This window comes from Schistocerca gregaria, chromosome 11 (assembly GCF_023897955.1).
Source record: "Schistocerca gregaria isolate iqSchGreg1 chromosome 11, iqSchGreg1.2, whole genome shotgun sequence".
Taxonomy (NCBI): domain Eukaryota; kingdom Metazoa; phylum Arthropoda; class Insecta; order Orthoptera; family Acrididae; genus Schistocerca; species Schistocerca gregaria.
Genome location: NC_064930.1, coordinates 144,931,049 through 144,949,072, shown reverse-complemented (window position 1 = coordinate 144,949,072; position 18,024 = coordinate 144,931,049). Strand labels below are relative to the sequence as shown.

Genomic DNA, 18,024 nt, shown 5'->3' with positions numbered 1-18,024 from the left:
CAAACTCCATGATGCCGCAGATATATAGTTTCTCTGAAAACATTAATTACCTGTCAGTTGTTCTTGGGTCTATTAAGAGGTGTTGGAAAACATTTAGTTAGCTTCACTGAGCAATCTCTGGAGTTTATGAAAAGATATATTTACATTAACATGAAAAAGAGGATTTCATTTCTTACATAACAGCAATATAAATAGATCATAACTGATACTGTAACAATTTACAGATGTACAAGTTAGCTGTCATTTCTCGAAAATTGATGGAATTTGCTCACAAGAAGAACGCTAAGAGGAAGAAACATTATAACCTATGATATATGATCAATGTTAGTGGCTTGCTTATATTAACCAGTACCAGTGATTGTACTGAAAAAAACAGGCATGTGGTGTTTTGAACTGGCTGCAGCTTTGCATAAAACGTGAAAGCCACATATCTTTCTAGTTTCAGCAAATGAGTGTGCAGTCAGGAGTCCTGTCATTATTTTTCATTCTCAAACGTTTATTTAGGGCAAAATCAGTGAGAAACACTTCAGAACAGCGCCTACAAACATGAGACAGTGGCTCTGCACTACAAATGTGGCTGAACACATGCGTGCTGTATTTTGGTGAAATGATCTGTAGGCAGGAACTGCATGTGAAGACAGAAAAGTTGTGGTTCGCCATACTCACATTATCTGCACTGTGGAAGTGATTATCCTCTCGTGAGATAATGCCTTGTGTTGGAACACTACTATTGATGATGTGTGCTGATGTCTCTTGCTCCGTCGCCACCTCATCGTGGGTAACGTTTTGAAGTTTACTTTCTTCAAATGAAGCACTGTCGTTCCTATCAGAAATTGGAATAGACCTTGAAAATCAGGTTTTTCAAACAAATACAGATGAACAAAACAACTCGGTAAAGAGTATATTAATAATTAATTTGACTTCTTGATTTACTGACACAGAAATAGCTTACTGTGAACATAATGATTATCTAGTTACTTTACCACACAAAAATATATGATTAAAAATATTTACACACTAGAAAGAGCTATCATTGAGGCACTGGAATAAAACAGTATTGCTAGCTGACGTCACCACACCCAAGACCGAGACTCTATGCAGGCTGGGAATCACAGTTCACCTACCACCACCACATTTCAAGGGCGTGCAGTACCTGAAGGGTCACGTTAGGTGGCATAGTGTGGAGCTTCCTCGACCACCTACTAGCTGACAGAGGGTGCTCAGCTGACAATGCTACATGCTGCCAGAGTGCTCATCCGATGTCCGTGTTAGCACACACTGCAACAACTAAACTCCCCGCATGACCCATGTCGTGTACATCTAGTAGCTATCACAGTTCGCACCATACAGCAGGACACAGATTGACACCATGTTCACTGTCACCCAACAATGTAATTGATAGGCACAGTGGACAGCCACTGCCAGATTGGAGGTGATGAGCAAATGTGTCTAATACAAAGCCCTGGCACATACCAAAACAGGTGCATACGATGACTTGACATTTTTTTAAGAAACAGAGATACGCGACTGGATACAACCTCTAAGCACACAACCACGAATAACGAGTACCTCTCACTGCGACGAGTGCACCAAATATGCAGCACACATTTGTCAGAATCATATCTGGTGACTCTCACCAAAGACAATGTGATGTCTCGGTACACTCCATAAAATCGACAAACTGACTTATTACCGTTTCTTTCAGCTACAAACAATTAAACATCAAGAGTATTTCTATCTGTCTATCGACTTTGGACTTATTCGTTGTTCTTTTGGTAGTACGCACTATGCTTTCTCAACCAGCATTGAATTAAGTGTTGCATCTTCTCAATAATTTAACAAACACAATTACTTATTTGTGTGTGTCATAGCATTTGGACAGATCACACTATCTGTTAGGCTCTTTTTCTATTTGTTGTGACCATACATTTAAACGTGCTTTTTCTTTATTGGATTTATAATAAGTGTACACAATTTCTTCCTATCGCTGTATACACGTACAAGGCAATACTTTTGTAAGTATTTCATCACAATCACAGTGTTCAATTCAGAGCTTCAGAAAGGCTTTTCAACAGAAAATGCTATATACGTTTTCACTGATCAAATATTAAATGCTCTGAATAACCGGACATCACCCATTGGTATTTTTTGTGATCTCTCAAAGGCCTTTGACTGTGTAAATCGTGGAATTCTTTTAGATAAGCTAAATCACTATGGTTTGAGGGGGGCAGTGCACAAATCGTTTAATTCATACTTAACTGGAAGAATGCAGAAAGTTGAAATAAGTGGTTCATGTAATGTTAATACAACAGCTGATTCCTCAAACTGGGGAGCTATCAAGCACGGGGTCCCACAGGGTTCGGTCTTAGGTCCTTTACTGTTCTTGATATACATTAATGACTTACCATTCCATATTGATGAGGATGCAAAGTTGGTTCTTTTTGCTGATGATACAAGTATAGTAATAACATCCAAAAACCAAGAACTAAGTGATGTAATGGTAAATGATGTTTTTCACAAAATTATTAAGTGGTTCTCAGCAAACGGACTCTCTTTAAATTTTGATAAAACACAGTATATACAGTTCCGTACAGCAAATGGCACAACGCCAGTAATAAATATAGACTTTGAACAGAAGTCTGTAGCTAAGGTAAAATTTTCAAAATTTTTAGGTGTGTCCATTGATGAGAGGTTAAACTGGAAGCAACACATTGATGGTCTGCTGAAATGTCTGAGTTCGGCTACGTATGCTATTACGGTTATTGCAAATTTTGGTGATAAGAATCTCAGTAAATTAGCTTACTATGCCTACTTTCATTCACTGCTTTCGTATGGTATCATATTCTGGGGTAATTCATTGTTGAGTAGAAAAGTATTCATTGCTCTAAAACATGTAATCAGAATAATTGCTGGAGTCCACCCACGGTCATCCTGCAGATATCTATTTAAGGATCTAGGGATCCTCGCAGTATATATATTCACTTATGAAATTTGTTGGTAACAATCCAACCCAGTTCAAAAGTAATAGCAGTGTGCATAGCTATAACACCGGGAGAAAGGATGCCACAAAAGTCTTTGGTCACCTACCAAACAGCGTCAAAAGCCTGACAGATAGTTAACCAACATTTAAAAATAAATTAAAAGAATTTCTGGATGACAACTCCTCCTACTCATTGGCTGAATTTTTAGATATAAATTAAGGGAGGGAAAAAAACTAACTTAAGCATTAGTGTCATGCAATATTTTGTGTAATGTAATATCTTGTACAGACATCTTTCATTAACCTGACATGTTCCACATTATTACGAAGTGTCGTATTCATGATCTATGGAACAAGTATTAATCTAATCTAATCTAATCTAAACTGCTGCTAACTTGCCGAGAGGAGTGTAGACAGTGCAAAACAAGTAACTGAGATAATGTGCAAGAATTCGAGAATAATTTTCAATATGGTAATGAAGATATAAATGTCGTTTTAAAAACAGCTCAATTCAGGAGAAATTTCATCAGTTGCAGATGGGTGTAACATTCTTCCTGTCTAGTCTAAGGAGCTTCCTTGGTGTTGTGTGAAGTAATATCTGTGGCTACAGGCAGAATCTACATATTCTTGATGATGTGGGGCAAATTATGTATTTGAGAACGAGAACATACATCAGATTAACTAGAGAAGTACGTTTATCAAATGGGATATTGCAGTAGCAAAATCTATACTCCTAGTGCGTGCTCCAGGATGTGGTGAAGAAGTCCATACTCATGCTAATGGGGAAACAAGGTGGGCCAACTTCGTAGGCTTTCCCGGCGTAATAAGTCTTGAAAATCTCTTCGGGTTTGCTGCCGGATCCTAAAATCAACTTGACTCGATATTTCGGCGATCCAACTGGTCGCCATCTTCAGGAGAATGCTGGTTGCTGATGAGTCCCGCTAAGAACTAACGCCTGGCTGCAAAACGACGTCCTATATAGCCCACCGTGCAGTACACGGCGCGTGCGCCGCCCGTCACAGTTGCTGCCTTCTAAGATTAGGGCACTACTTGGCTCTGTAAAAGATGATCTGGGGCTTAGGAAACCCGGTGTATACAAAATTCCGTGTCAGTGTGGGAAAGCTTACATTGGTCGTTCGATCCGCACAGTTCATGACAGGTGTGTGGAACATCAACGCCATACGAGGCTACAACAGACGGAAAAATCGGCAGTAGCAGAACACTTTAAATGAGGGACACGGCATGAAATATGACGAAACGGTGGTAGTTGCCAACATTTCCAGTTTTTGGAATAGTGTTTATAAAGAGGCGATTGAAATTAGGTTGGCGGATTATTTAATGAATAGAGACAATGGGTTTCCTCTTAGCAGGACGTGGAATCCGGTACTATCCCGCATCAAAATTGAACGTTCTTCGGTGCGACCATGAGTGCGATATATCGTTGCCGCAAAGTTCTACCAGGGGCGGCGCCCCTTCCCTGTCTTGGAGGGCAGCAACTGTGACGGGCGGCGCACGCGCCGTGTACTGCACGGTGGGCTATATAGGACGTCGTTTTGCAGCCAGGCGTTAGTTCTTAGCGGGACTCATCAGCAAGCAGCATTATCCTGAAGATGGCGACCAGTTAGATCGCCGAAATATCGAGTCAAGTTGATTTTAGGATCCGGCAGCAAACCCGAAGAGATTTTCAAGGTGGGCCAAGTAAAATCGTTTGGTTACGGTTCATGAGCGAATCACCATGAATATCAGTGTAACACCTGCAGTCTGATGACTTTGTTGAAGAACATTAAATCTGTCATTTAACCAGCAAGAATCTATTAAATTCAAATTACATCACAGAACTCTGAAGTGATAAGTTGCAGTGCATACGAAGATACTGCATTTTGGTGTCCTAGTGAAATAACATGGGGAGTGAATTAAATGATCAATAACAACAATGATAACCAGAAAACAGCATAACTTAAGAATATTGGTAACTTTTAATACTGACAATTATGGCTACTGTCACTGACAACCAAATCAACAATAACATCACAGCAGAATGCAATAACTATGAGAGCAGTGCACCTGTCAACAATACTCCAGTGGATCATTTGCAGCAATTCTCCCGTGTTTTGTCAGTGTCATCATTCTACGCTACACCATCAGTTTCGGTGAGCTGTACTGAACCCAAAATTAATTTATTTTTTTTATTTTGGTAGTGGTATGTGTGTCATTGGACATTTAAAAGCTTTTGTGTAATTGATTTTATATATGTATATATATATATTTACTAGCAACAGATGAGCAGTTCTATATGAAATATTATTTCTCCAAAGTAGGTGTTCAGTGAGTCACTACATGCGCGAGATACGGAAGCTCAAAGCAGATTTAAAAGTGCAAAATGCTAAAGTAGTAGAATAATTAAAGCCTCAAGGTGATGAATTAAAGGCTCAAACTGATAGGTAAATGTGAACAGATACATGCAAGAGAGAATCTCTGAAATTAATAATAGACAAGAGATTGCTAACGATAATTTAGAAATAGAATTGAATTTGAGTATAGATGCTCATTGGATTAAAGCTGAGCAAGCTATTGCTGTAACAAACATGGAGTTAGGTGTACATAATACCCAAATAGAACACCACATTGGCAATTCCTGCAAGGAAAAGTTATAAATAAATAGTAAGGAACCTAACCTACAATCTGCTATTATGGCATTAACACAGAAATCACATTGTAAGATTAATAAACAATGGGACTTGGTACGGAAAGAAGGCAATACATTTAGAAAAGTTAATAAAAATTTAAAAAACATGAAAGATATTACTGAACAGGAATTTTCACACACACACAAACAAATTTTAGCCACTACAGTTAGATTAAATGTTTCAGAGCACAATAAAGCATACAATGGAACTGTAATCTTAGGTGTGTTAAAGGTATAACTGAACAAGAAATCCATAAAAAAGACCGATTCATGTGTTACTATACTTCATCCCTCATCTGCTAGATAGGACAGAAGGGAATTCCAACAGCTTTGGGACAAGCTAGCTATAATAAATGCTTAATCGAATAGGAAGTAGCATTATGGTAACTCTGGATTCCCTGAAAATTAGTAGAATATCACCACAAAGGGAAGGTCAGAGACAAATCAAATAATGGAAAGTCTAGAATGGAATAATGACAATATTATGAAAAGGAAAATTTCCGCTCACCATATAACGGAGATGAGGAGTCACAGATAGGCATTACAGAAAGACCTTCACAATCAGAGCTTTCAGCCAAACAGGTTTTCATCAGAGCAGAACTGGTCATTTTTAAAACATCCTGTATCTTCATTTACTACTGAATAATTATTATCAGGTGTTCTTTCTTTGAACTTACTTTCACCAGTTACTACTAAGGCTTTGCTACATTCCGTTATTACTGAGAATGTACCAACTTCTGCTACAACCTGCATTAAGAATTTAACAGCTGACATTAGAAATCCAACATCTATGACAATTTGAATGACTGCACAAATGCCGCAGTGGGAGTGACACTACACCACTGCCATCCAGGCCCCTGACAGAATGCCAGGTACTGCAGAGGAAAGAATGCTGACCAGAAGAAGGGAGAGTGGAAGAGATACAGATACACCCTAGGAACAGGAAAAGGAGGTAACGACAGTGGCAAGTCTAGTGCCCTCCGCCACACACTGTTGACGCATATATGTGTTTGTTGCATGCAGCTCCCTCCAGCCTCTAACACATGTTGTAAATCTGTCTACTGTATTCATGTTGTAAATCTGCCTATTGTACAGACAAGGTTTTATTTGCAGGAAGACAGAACTGCATGGGTGATACCCAACTTTTCTACAGTAAAAGTCACTTAACCTGAAAAATTTATCTTGTATGAATAAACAAAATTAATATTAGCATTACACTGTATGCTGTAAATTAGCAGTAACTCAAAAGTAAGTTAAAAGAAGAACTATCTGGAGTAACTTCATCTGATTCCACACAATTTATTTGGATAATTCAAAAGATTATTAGGTGAAGAAATTGTTTGTTATTCTGCAGCTTATGACAAGTACTTTCAACAAATTCCCTGCATTTTAAATATAATGTTAATAAAATCACTTCTGTAACAATGAAACTTTATGTAAGTCATTTCTCTGATACAATAAATGTAAAGCACCGAAGACCACTCTGGCACAGTTTAGTTCAGTTAGTGGACTGTTCTTAGCCAGTTTTTGTGACATACAGTTTGTATCATCTTATTTTGTTAATATACTGGGAACTTTTAGATCAGGAACATGTCAACAAAGTGATCTCAGTAGGTAGAAATGTCATCCATTGTCCGATGTGTATGCTCATTTGAGGCAAAGGCAAGACAATTGAAAATTTTAATTTATTATGAATCTACCACTCACAGTACATTACATCAGACCAGTTAAGTAAGGTGCAAGAAAGCACTTTACACTGCAAAGTATTTGTACCAATAAAATTGAAGAATTATCAATGATACATTATTCTACCAACAAACTGCAACTGCAGACAGTGGGGGCAAGTAAGTGGTTACATTTCCAATCTTTTTAAGATCTGTGTGGCAAAAAGTGAATTGTTATTCCAAAATTATTAGAAGTATATGCTGCCTTGTTGCACAGTCAGTTGTAAACAAGCAATGTCAGATAGTAGACATGTGGCCATAGTGCATCAACACCATTGTATTACAAGTCGTGATGGAGCGACAGCTACAAATCAAGTGCTGAAGATGGCTTCCAAAATGTTTAAAAATTGTTAAAAGCGTGTCCAAAGTTTGTCCTGCACAACTTGCCTCTCAAACTAGAGCAACGTTCCACAGAATCTCGCCATAATATGACTGAAATGTAAAACACCGACAATTTTTTTGTGGAAAAATTCATCACATGTGACAAGACTTTATCAATACAGACAGACCTATCACTAAATGACAAACTCCAGAAATGGAGACTTTTGTAAAATTCAAGCCAATATGATCCACGAGTTGAACAACGTGGCAAAGGACTTTTTTAACAGTTTCACATGGCTGTATGAACATTCCATGTATGGAACTCAAGTGTGGAGCACTATTTAGAAAACTAAGTGTTAAACCCACCATCTCAACTTTTCTCCATATTTTTTACTAGTATAGCCTAAAAACTTTTTTGACTGACAGAGAGTGTACTGGAACTTATGCTGCTTTACTCATATGGCTGTGTGTTATATTTTTTACTTATTTTTTGTCTATTTTTACCCATTCATTCACCTAAGTACAGAATGTATAAATAAAGTTTCAAGACTGGTACAGGACACAAAATTTAAAGAAATACTTTGACACATTGGACAAAAATTCTTCAAAATGGGTGCCTTGAGAATCCACACGCCACTGTTAGCGAGATTTCCACTGCCGGTAAGCTCCTCGGAACTCCTCAACTGGAATGCTGTTCAGAACCCTTGTAGAAGCTTTTTTGACTGCTGTGATGCTCTCAAGCCACTTCACTTTCCAGCCTCTTTTCATCCGGAGGAACAAAAATAAATCACTGGGGCAGAGGTTGGGGCAATAGGGTGGTTGTGGCAGCATTGCCACATTGAACCGGGTCAAAACTTCAGTGATGAAGAAGCAGGTGTGAAGTGTCACATTGTCACGGTGGAGCATCCAGTCATCTTTCTTCTCCAGGTGGACTCTATCCCTCAAACGGCGGACCGCTCCAGCATATTACAGACCGTTTACAGTCTGTCCGGCGGGCACAAACTCTTTGTGGATCTTTCTTTCTTTGTCAAAGAAAGCAATGATCATGCTTCTCACACATAACCTGCTCATGCGGGATTTCTTCGGCTTTGGAGATGATGAGATTTGTCTGTCTAAGCTTTGCCTCTTCTATTCCGGATCGTATTCGAAGACCCAGGTCTCATCACCGATGACCACTTAGTCCAAAAGATCAGGTTCACTTTGTAAATGTTCAAGCATTTCCTGCGAGACAGCCAGGCACTGCTCCTCCTGTACATCAGAGAGCATTTTAGAGACAAGTTTTGCGCACACTTTTCCTATCATCGTATCTTCTGTCACTAGCTGAAGCACGGTTTGGTAACTGTTGAAAACTTGATGCACTTTGGCCAGATTTTCGTCAGTTCTGCTCAATGAAAGTCTTCCAGAGCGTTCATTGCCCTCTGAGTCTTTGCAGCCATCTTTGAACCTCCTATGCCACATGAAACCCATAGCATGTGACATGGCGTATTCTTTATAGGCGCCTCGAACAATTTCAAATGTTTCCATGCCGGTCTTGTTCACTTTTACACAAAATTTGATCAAAATGCAGCTCCAAGAGGTGCTGCATTTTGGACGTTCCGATTTCTCGACGATGTTTCAAAAGAGACACTCCCCGCACTTGCAATGTTTTCAGCAGCGTTTCTCCAGCGAGTGCCTCTAGAACTGTGCTTGGCTCGCTTGCCCCCCCCCCCCTCCCCCCTCCGATGGAGCAGTTGGTGAGACCGGTCAGCACGCGAATCACTACTCAGGAAAAAATCTGCCTTGTAACTTTATTTACACACCTTGTAGTGTATGGCAAAGATTAAAATGTGGCATGCTCGCAGCAATAAAGTCTGTGGGGTTAGCGAGAAAAAATGAAAAACATTAATTTTTTCCTGGATGTTTCATCGATCTTTACTGTCTGCCTTTCCCTGTCCATGACAGAGATGATGATGTAACATTATGTGTTTGCCTTATCATTTTAAATCATTCACTAATCTAGCAGTCACTCGGCAACAGCTACAGTTAGCAAATAATGTTGCAAGAATGTAAAAGGTGAAAGACCTGTGACGTTACTTGTTTATTGTCGAAGCGCCGTCAGAGATGCACTGAGTTACTGACTTTGAAAACCGCGGCGCGAAAAACGGACAGAAGTAGTACCCTTTTACACATTTTTTTGATGTACGAGATATTCTCGATGAACAGTTACTCATTTTCTCTTGCCTCTTTTAACTTGTGTCGGACGCGTGTGTCTTGTTGCCGTATTATTATTGTTAAAAATAATATTATTTTAGTGTAAAGTAAAAGTGCAATACTAAAAGTGCAATACTGCATAGCAGTAGATTTATTGTGCGACGTGTATGTGAAAAGATCAAAGGAATTATTTTCATTACTAGAAGTGCCCGTCAAAACGGCATCCATGTTAAATCCTTCATTGCAGTGTAAGTTCATCTATTAATTGCCATAAATTCAGAGTTAAATGGAACTGATGTATGGACTATTTATTTAGCATAGAATGTGTGTCTCACTCCTTCATGGAGTTATTGAATTTTCTTTATGTTTCTGCCAAATAGAGTGTTCACAGTCACAAATTCTTTCGTTGAAATCGGACAGAAGTTGCTTGCAGATTGAATAGCATCGGGGAGAGGCTACAACCATGTCTCACTCCCTTTCCAACCACTGCTTCCCTTTTGTGTCCCTCGACTCTTATAACTGCCATCAGGTTTCTTTAAACATTCGCAGATTACTAAAAATGTGAGATGACAGCTCAGGTGTCTGAAGATACAGTCACCTTACAAGGTACTGACCCGTGCTCATACCTGGAATGGTGCAGGAAGGCAGACGACGACACGGCACCACCTCCGACGTCGGTATCTGCAGCGCCATTGCCGCGGCTTCTGTAGGACGGCCTCTTCGAGCGCCGGTGTTGACGGAAATTTCCACGCTCAAACATGTTCTCATACTGTGGGTCTGCAACAGAGAACATAGTAATAGTTTGGTAGACAGATATCAAAGCAAACACCAGGAGATTCAACACCACTGAACATAAAAATCTTTCAAGTCAATAAAATCATCTCGAGTATCAGCTGAGTCATAATGTCGTATTATTGTAACATTTAGATAACTTTCATTCTCATCTTCAATATTACATTCATGTGCAATTTGTTCCTTTATGGCTCCTGGATAAAAGTGGTGTGCCAATCTCACAACTCCGGAAGAGGTGGTCGGCAAACACTCAGCAGGGCACAGCCGAGAGAGGGCAGTGTAGTGGCCGAATCCACAAGACTGCCGCATCTGTCACGGAACGGATTCCGGGATTCGGTCATCAGAGAGGCAGTGGAAATATGAGTTCATGACAATCGTGTCAACTGGAGCAGTAGTTTTCAACTCGGCTATGTGTAGGACGTGGCTTTAGCTACAATTTGTCAGAAACACTTTGATTTGAAAGCTCGAGAGACACGGTGGGTGGAACAGGTAAGCAGCACCAGTTCTTGACACTCCCAGTGCCAGCAGTGACATCTCTTCCAGAGGCACACGAACTGTCCGACCATCGCGTCCTGCCGTCTAGCGACAATAAAGGAACAAACTGCACGCAAACCGGACAATTCACCTGAAACCGATGAGTAAGAAACTCATTCGAAGGACTTCACTGGTAATCAGAGAAGATTTAATCACCAATGTAATTCGACGATAAGCCCTGCATTCCTGTCCTCACTGTTCACTACCATTCATTCACTCCTGTGTAACTTAATCTTTAGGCAGCAGCCTCCTATCTCAAAGGTGCCAAGTCCATGCCAGCTGGAAATCTCAAACACCACTCATTACACCTTAAGCAGAATAAGAATCCAGGTGAAGATGGAATACAGGCTGAAATGATCCTGGCAGGAGGAGGGAAACTTGCAGAAAGAATACACAAACTGGTACAGGCAATATGGACCAAAGAAGAACTACCAGGAGAATGGAAAACAGCTCTCATTTGTCCAATACATAAGAAGGGCGACAAACTGAAATGTGACAACTATTGAGGAATCACCCTGCTTAACGTCTGCTATGAGATCCTGTCCAATTGCCTCATACATAGAATTCAGCCAGTGGCAGAATCGGTGATTGGGGAGTACCAGGGAGGTCTCCGGCCAGGACGGTGAACAGTAGATCACATCTTCAGTCTCTGGCAGCTCACTGAGAAACTGGTTGAATATGGTAAAGATTTGCACATTTTATTCGTTGATTTTAAGAAGGCCTACGACTGCATACATCGCAAGAGCCTGCATAGCAGAGAAACTCATCATTCTGATAAAGATCTGTCTGAACGAAACACCTCCAAAGGTGAAGATGGGAAATCGCGTAACTGGGGAATTTGAAATTGTGACAGAACTTGGGCAAGGAGATGAGTTGTCACCTATCCTGTTCAACTTTGCCCTCGAGAAGATCGTACACGAGACCTTTCGAGAGAACGAAGGGATTGAAATTGAAGGAAAGAGACTGGCATACTTAACCTAAGCAGATGACATCTGTTTACTCTCCAGGTTGGAAGAAGAGCTGGAGAAAATGACCAAAGCTTGGGCTAAACATAAACAAAGCCAAGAGAGTACCCCGTTATGACGCGTGGTCACTGTCAGACTGCTGATCGTCTACAATCACTGCAGGCTGGGGACCAGTTCTACAAGAGAGTGCAAGAATTCAAATACCTAGGGGCACTTTTCACTGAGAACTCGTCATGTGAAGCAGAGATAAATGCCAGAACACAAGCAGGAAACCGATCTCACCACAGCCTAGCGTAATTGCTTCGGTCCAGATATCTCTCCAGACAGTTCAAGATTCGACTGTACAAAACCCTGATCCAGCCTGTTGTCCTATAAGGCTGTGAGACATGGAGTATCCGGAAACAGGACTTCCATAAGCTCCTCCTTTTTGAGAGAAAAGTGCTTCGGAAGATCTTCGGTCCGGTTCTGGATGCAGATACAGGGGAAATGACGATCCAATACAACCGAGAGCTTGAGGAACTATACCAGCAGCCCAACATAGCAGGAGCTGTCAAAGCCAAACGAATGCAGTGGGCCGGCCATGTGGCCCGGATGGAGGATCACAGATGGCCTCTTAAGATCCTGGATTTCACACCTACAGGAAAGAGACCGCCAGGGAGACCCGAGAAGCGTCGGAGGGATGGCCTCCGTGAAGATTTAAACCAACTGTCAATAGATGTGGACGGATGGCAGATAGCAGCAATGGACAGAATACAGCGGAGGAGGAAACTTTTAGAAGTGTGCGCTCCACTGGGCCTCATCACGTAGCAATAGTAGTAGTAGTAGTAGTAGTAGTAATTACACAGGACGTGTATGCTGCAGACAAGGGGGAAAAAGTCCCAGATCTCCTATTAAGAGCTACACTTTTTACAGGTGAAAATATACTTTTTTCATGTTAAGTGACAGTGTACCTTCGCTCTGAACTGTAAAACTTATCAATCGTTTGAATGGTAAAGGTTTTATAAGCATACTACTTCGTAGAACTTTAAGAAATGAAAGACAGCAAAAAATAACGCATTTTGGAAAGATCTTCGATGCGGAGCAACATGTACGTCACATATTTTCGTATTACAAAAGTATAAATAGGAATTCCACCAATCGCAGCATGTCAGTTTCCGGAGTGCTGATCGAGATTGCGATGTGCTTTTGTCAGCCAACATCACGTCACATTATCCTGCAAGCAAATGACGGCAGATATTCAGAGCACAGTTCACGTGATGTAGTCGGCCAATAGCAACATCACTATCAAGTAGAGCAAACACAAACAGGAAAAGTTCACAGTTTAAATTAATATACGTAAAGTGTAGCTACAAGAAAAGCTAAGTTTTCACAAATAGGCTATTTGTCTTTTTTTCCGTGCATTGTGCATTCAGATATATGAAACACAAATGTGCCAGTAATACTTTAAACGATGGTATAAATATCTGGTCTTCTGGTCCTCAGTGTGTTAAATTTTGATCTAGAGTAAATGGTCAACAACACATGAAACTTGGAAATTTACTTTGAAAGTAATGCTTCTCAAACCACCATTCACAGTATTTTCCCGTGACCTTTCCTACGTTCGTTTTAGCACTTGCCAGAGAGTGCCAGAAGGCAGGTGTTGCTGCGGAGGCACAGCTATGATGACGCAGGAAGCCTGCGCTCGGTGTCTGCTCTGCTCGTATACCTTTAGTCAGATTTCTGTTTGGAATTGCACGTGCAGTGGAGCATCACATGACAATGTTTAACAGTGTGACACATTGTTTGGAGATGACATACAGAGTTATTGTAGTTAGGGCAATTTTGTTTTGTCATATTCTGTCTAGGTAAGCAATGCAAAATTATAAGTATTCATTGCCACAATATTTGTTTCAAAAATAATTCACAACTTAAAGTATTTTGCTATGTGGTCACTTTAATGTAGAACTTTTTTTTATTTGTACTCTGCATCACGTACTGTTACGTAGCATTTCCAATCAAGTTTACATCCACACAGCACTGTGAAAATCTAGTACAATGAAATACAAATATTGTGGTAAAATAAAATAAATATACAAACATTTTTATACACCAGAACTAAGAACAATAAGCTTTCCATGACTATTCAAACAGTATAAAAATTAACAAGGTTACTTGTGAAGCAAGGAAACTGTGTAACAGGCAGTTTATATTCTACTCCAGAAGTAAGTAGCTGTAATATGCCTTGTGACCATAGATCTTGTGTTTCACGAGAGAAAGATACGTAAAATTCTTGTAAAGCTCTTCAGCATCAATTTTGGGAAGCTAATTATCTCTGAATACCATTACTGCACTATCTCGTGTTCGGTTCTTTATCATTAGCGTAATGCCATATGTGCCTATAGTTGAAAACATGCAAAATTGTTTTCATTTGATGTGAGAGCTGTAAACATAGCACCAGCAGCAAAATCACAAAGCACACATTTCCCGATTACCGTAAGTCAGGAATGCACCACTGTGGAGCCACGACTAAAATGCTACAGCAAATCAGTAAGGTTGAAGCAAGTGCATCAACAAAAGAGTCAAAGTACACCAAATGCAAGTACGGCAGTAAGTTAGGCACAGATGACATCACAGCCGGCAGCTACAGTAGGTAACGGTGTACCGGCAAGCCACCAGCAGTCACTCGTCTCGGAAACGACCGGAAGTGTTCGATCAAAAGCTCACGGTATTTTAACTGCCAGATGTAGCCGAAAGCATAAAAATGTTTCATTTTCATCAGTGACGAGTGTGGGAAAAGAGGAGGAGGTAATGTCACTTAACGCCACCCTACCGACAGTCAACAACTCACCGAGCAACCAGAGGTTGCAGCGCTTGCCCTTGCGGTTCCTGACTGCCAGCGGCACTTTGAGGAAGTACTTGCTGAAGTAGAGTTTGCACTGCACCGAGCTCTGCCAGCTCTTCTCGCTGCGCTTGAAGAAGGGGAAGCGGCTCGCGATGTAGGTGACGATCTCTTTCAGCGTCGCTCTCCTGCCGGACAAACAAAAGCGAACAGCTCAGTACAGATTATCCTGAGGGGGCCGTGGGTTGGAACTGGAAGGATAGAGCATATTTGGCATCTTTACAGTGTGTGTGTGTGTGTGTGTGTGTGTGTGTGTGTGTGTGTGTGTGTGTGTGTGTGTGTGTGTGTTTTACAAGTCCCCATATCCACCTTGAGCCTGTATAAATGGAGAAATCAATTGTTGTTTTATAGGTTTCCCTGCTTTGAAGCTGATGAAAACTAGTGTTGTCAACTCTGTACAGTTTTATTTTGTTTGTTTATAAGACTAGCAATCACAAAATTATGACATTCTGCTACTTTGGGTGGGTAGGGGATGATTAACTGAGGACGACATGAAAAGCAGACTGGAAGATACAAAGAGGGTGTTCCTGGACAACAAAGTCTGACAGTATCAAACATACACTGCAATTTGGGACATAAATTTTTAAGAATGTGTATGTAGAGTACAGCATGCATGGAAGTGAATCATGAACTGTGGGAAAACCACAGTAGAAGAACAGAATGGATGCATTTGAGATGTGGAGCTATAAAAGGATGAAAATTAGGTAAACTGATAACATGAGAAATGAGGAGCTTCTCTGCAGAACAAGCTAGAAGAGGAATATGGAAAAAAATTGACAAGAAGAGAAACAGGAACATAAGACACGTTAAGGCATCAGGAAGTAACTTCCACAGTACTGGAGGGATTTTTAGAGAACAGGAACTGCAGTCGAAGACAGAGATTGGAATACAGTCAGCAAATAACTGAAGATGTTGCATGAAAGCGCTCTTCTGAGATGAAGAGATTGGTACAGGCGTGGAAGTTCTGGGGCCACATTAAATCGGTCAGAAAACTGAAGACGAAAACAGGGTGTGGTTGCTGTTTACAATTTTAGATAGTGTACTTATACCAGTATGACAAGAACAACTCAAATGGAGAAATAGCTCAAACCGACCTTATGTTTATTGACCAAACAAACAACAACTTACATCTACCATACATGTAAGACACAACTAAAGAGACATGTGTAATGGATGGTGTAGTGTATTCTCATGAAGGAATTCACGAGTCTGCAGCAGTGCTACCAACCTGCGTGACGATTTCAGTATGGCCATAGCAATCAGCTCCTCGTAACAGTACGGTGGCTTTCTGCCGGCAGCACCGGCCGAGCCAGTGTCACCAGAGGGCTGCTCCCCCACCACTCCATTGGCGTCGGTGTCGTCGGTGCGGCTGTTGCCGGTGTCAGCAGTCGCGGGCGTCAAAACGGCAGCACCGCCTGTCGACGTCACCGTGTCCGACACCGGGATGTCGTCCTCGCGGTGTCCGCCGCCGGGTCTGGACGAGTCCGCGGCAAACCGGACAGTGCCGTAAACGTCGGAGATCACGACAGTGGCAGATGTTGTGGTGGCAGTGCTGTTTCAGTGTGACGTAAGGCAGTATTCAGTTGATTAAACTTAATAAGCTCCATACTTTTTAAACAAACACATTTAAATTGAAGTATGAAGGATACTCAAACTGAAATCAAAACAAATATCTTAATACAAGCTGACACAATGAATGGGTAACTACAGTTGAAGGAGAAGAACATACAAAGTTTTCCTATGATGTTTTTTCCCATTACAGCAGGGGCGGGCGAATGTTGCACGCGGCTCGTGAGTGCACAGCGCTGCACGTGTGCTGCTCGCGTGCAATCGTCGAATGGGACAGTGGCGACAGCCGGCAGGTTGCGGCAGTGTAGTACCGGGCTAAGCCGTGGACGTCGATGCGAAGCGACCACTACTTGGTGAACGTTGTATTTCAAGGACCGGAAAATGCAGAGTGAATCAGGGAAATGGAGAAGAGGAGATTAGCTATCTTTTTAAAAGTAATGGCAGAATCATTTTTTCTTTGTGCGAAAGTGTGAAAATTCGAACTGTTTAATATGTAACAAGTTAACTCTGTGCACTTTGGACAGTACTGCAGTCATAGCGCACAGACAGAGACTTCACAAGGAATTCGACCACACATCGGCACGCAACACACAAGACAGACAACGTGCCATACAAATGAAAAGAGGCAACTGAGATCAGTGAGAATCGAATAAAATGGTTTTTGAGATCGAATCGCTTTGCAAGTGACTACGAACATGTGGATGTGAAGAAGTTAAAGTGAATGGTGGAATCAGTTTCCAAGAGGAAACACTGTTGATGCCCCAGGAATCTAGCAAGTAATGGCTGCTCAGCACAGTGCCTTTGACGATAGATCCAATAGTGGAGGCATTCTACAGATGTATGCCAATAAATCAACATAAATAGAAGAGTACCATTATTACTCATATAATCTGTTGTACAAACACTAGTGTTAAACACTGCCCCAAAAAAGTGAAACTTAAAGAATACACAGCTGCGTGTCAGTGTAACTTTGCAGATGAACATATCAGTGGGTATGTAAACACTGCTGGTTCTTTTTATTTTGCCACTATACTCCAATTATCTGAACTATCAGTTTAACAAGTAACGGATGCAAAATACTAACACGAATTCTTTACAGACAAATGGAAAAACTAGTCGAAGCCGACCTCGGGAAAGATCAGTTTGGATTCCGTAGAAATACTGGAACACATGAGGCAATACTGACCTTACGACTTATCTTAGAAGAAAGATTAAGGAAAGGCAAAGCTACGTTTCTAGCATTTGTAGACTTAGAGAAAGCTTTTGACAATGTTGACTGGAATACTCTTTCAAATTCTAAAGGTGGCAGGGGTAAAGTACAGGGAGCGAAAGGCTATTTACAATTTCTACAGAAACCAGATGGCAGTTATAAGAGTTGACGGACA

At 40.9% G+C, this 18,024-nt stretch overlaps 1 protein-coding gene across 1 annotated transcript in view; it reads right to left on the bottom strand.

The window, feature by feature from the left end:
- Positions 1-18,024, bottom strand: part of LOC126295266 (uncharacterized) — a 710,311-nt gene that overhangs the window by 332,906 nt on the left and 359,381 nt on the right. The window contains exons 32-35 of the mRNA XM_049987689.1: positions 16,299-16,622; positions 15,020-15,198; positions 10,528-10,678; positions 667-844 (exon numbers count right to left, since the gene is read on the bottom strand). Coding sequence (XP_049843646.1) covers positions 667-844; positions 10,528-10,678; positions 15,020-15,198; positions 16,299-16,622 — 832 coding nt within the window. The remainder of the gene's footprint in view (positions 1-666; positions 845-10,527; positions 10,679-15,019; positions 15,199-16,298; positions 16,623-18,024) is intronic.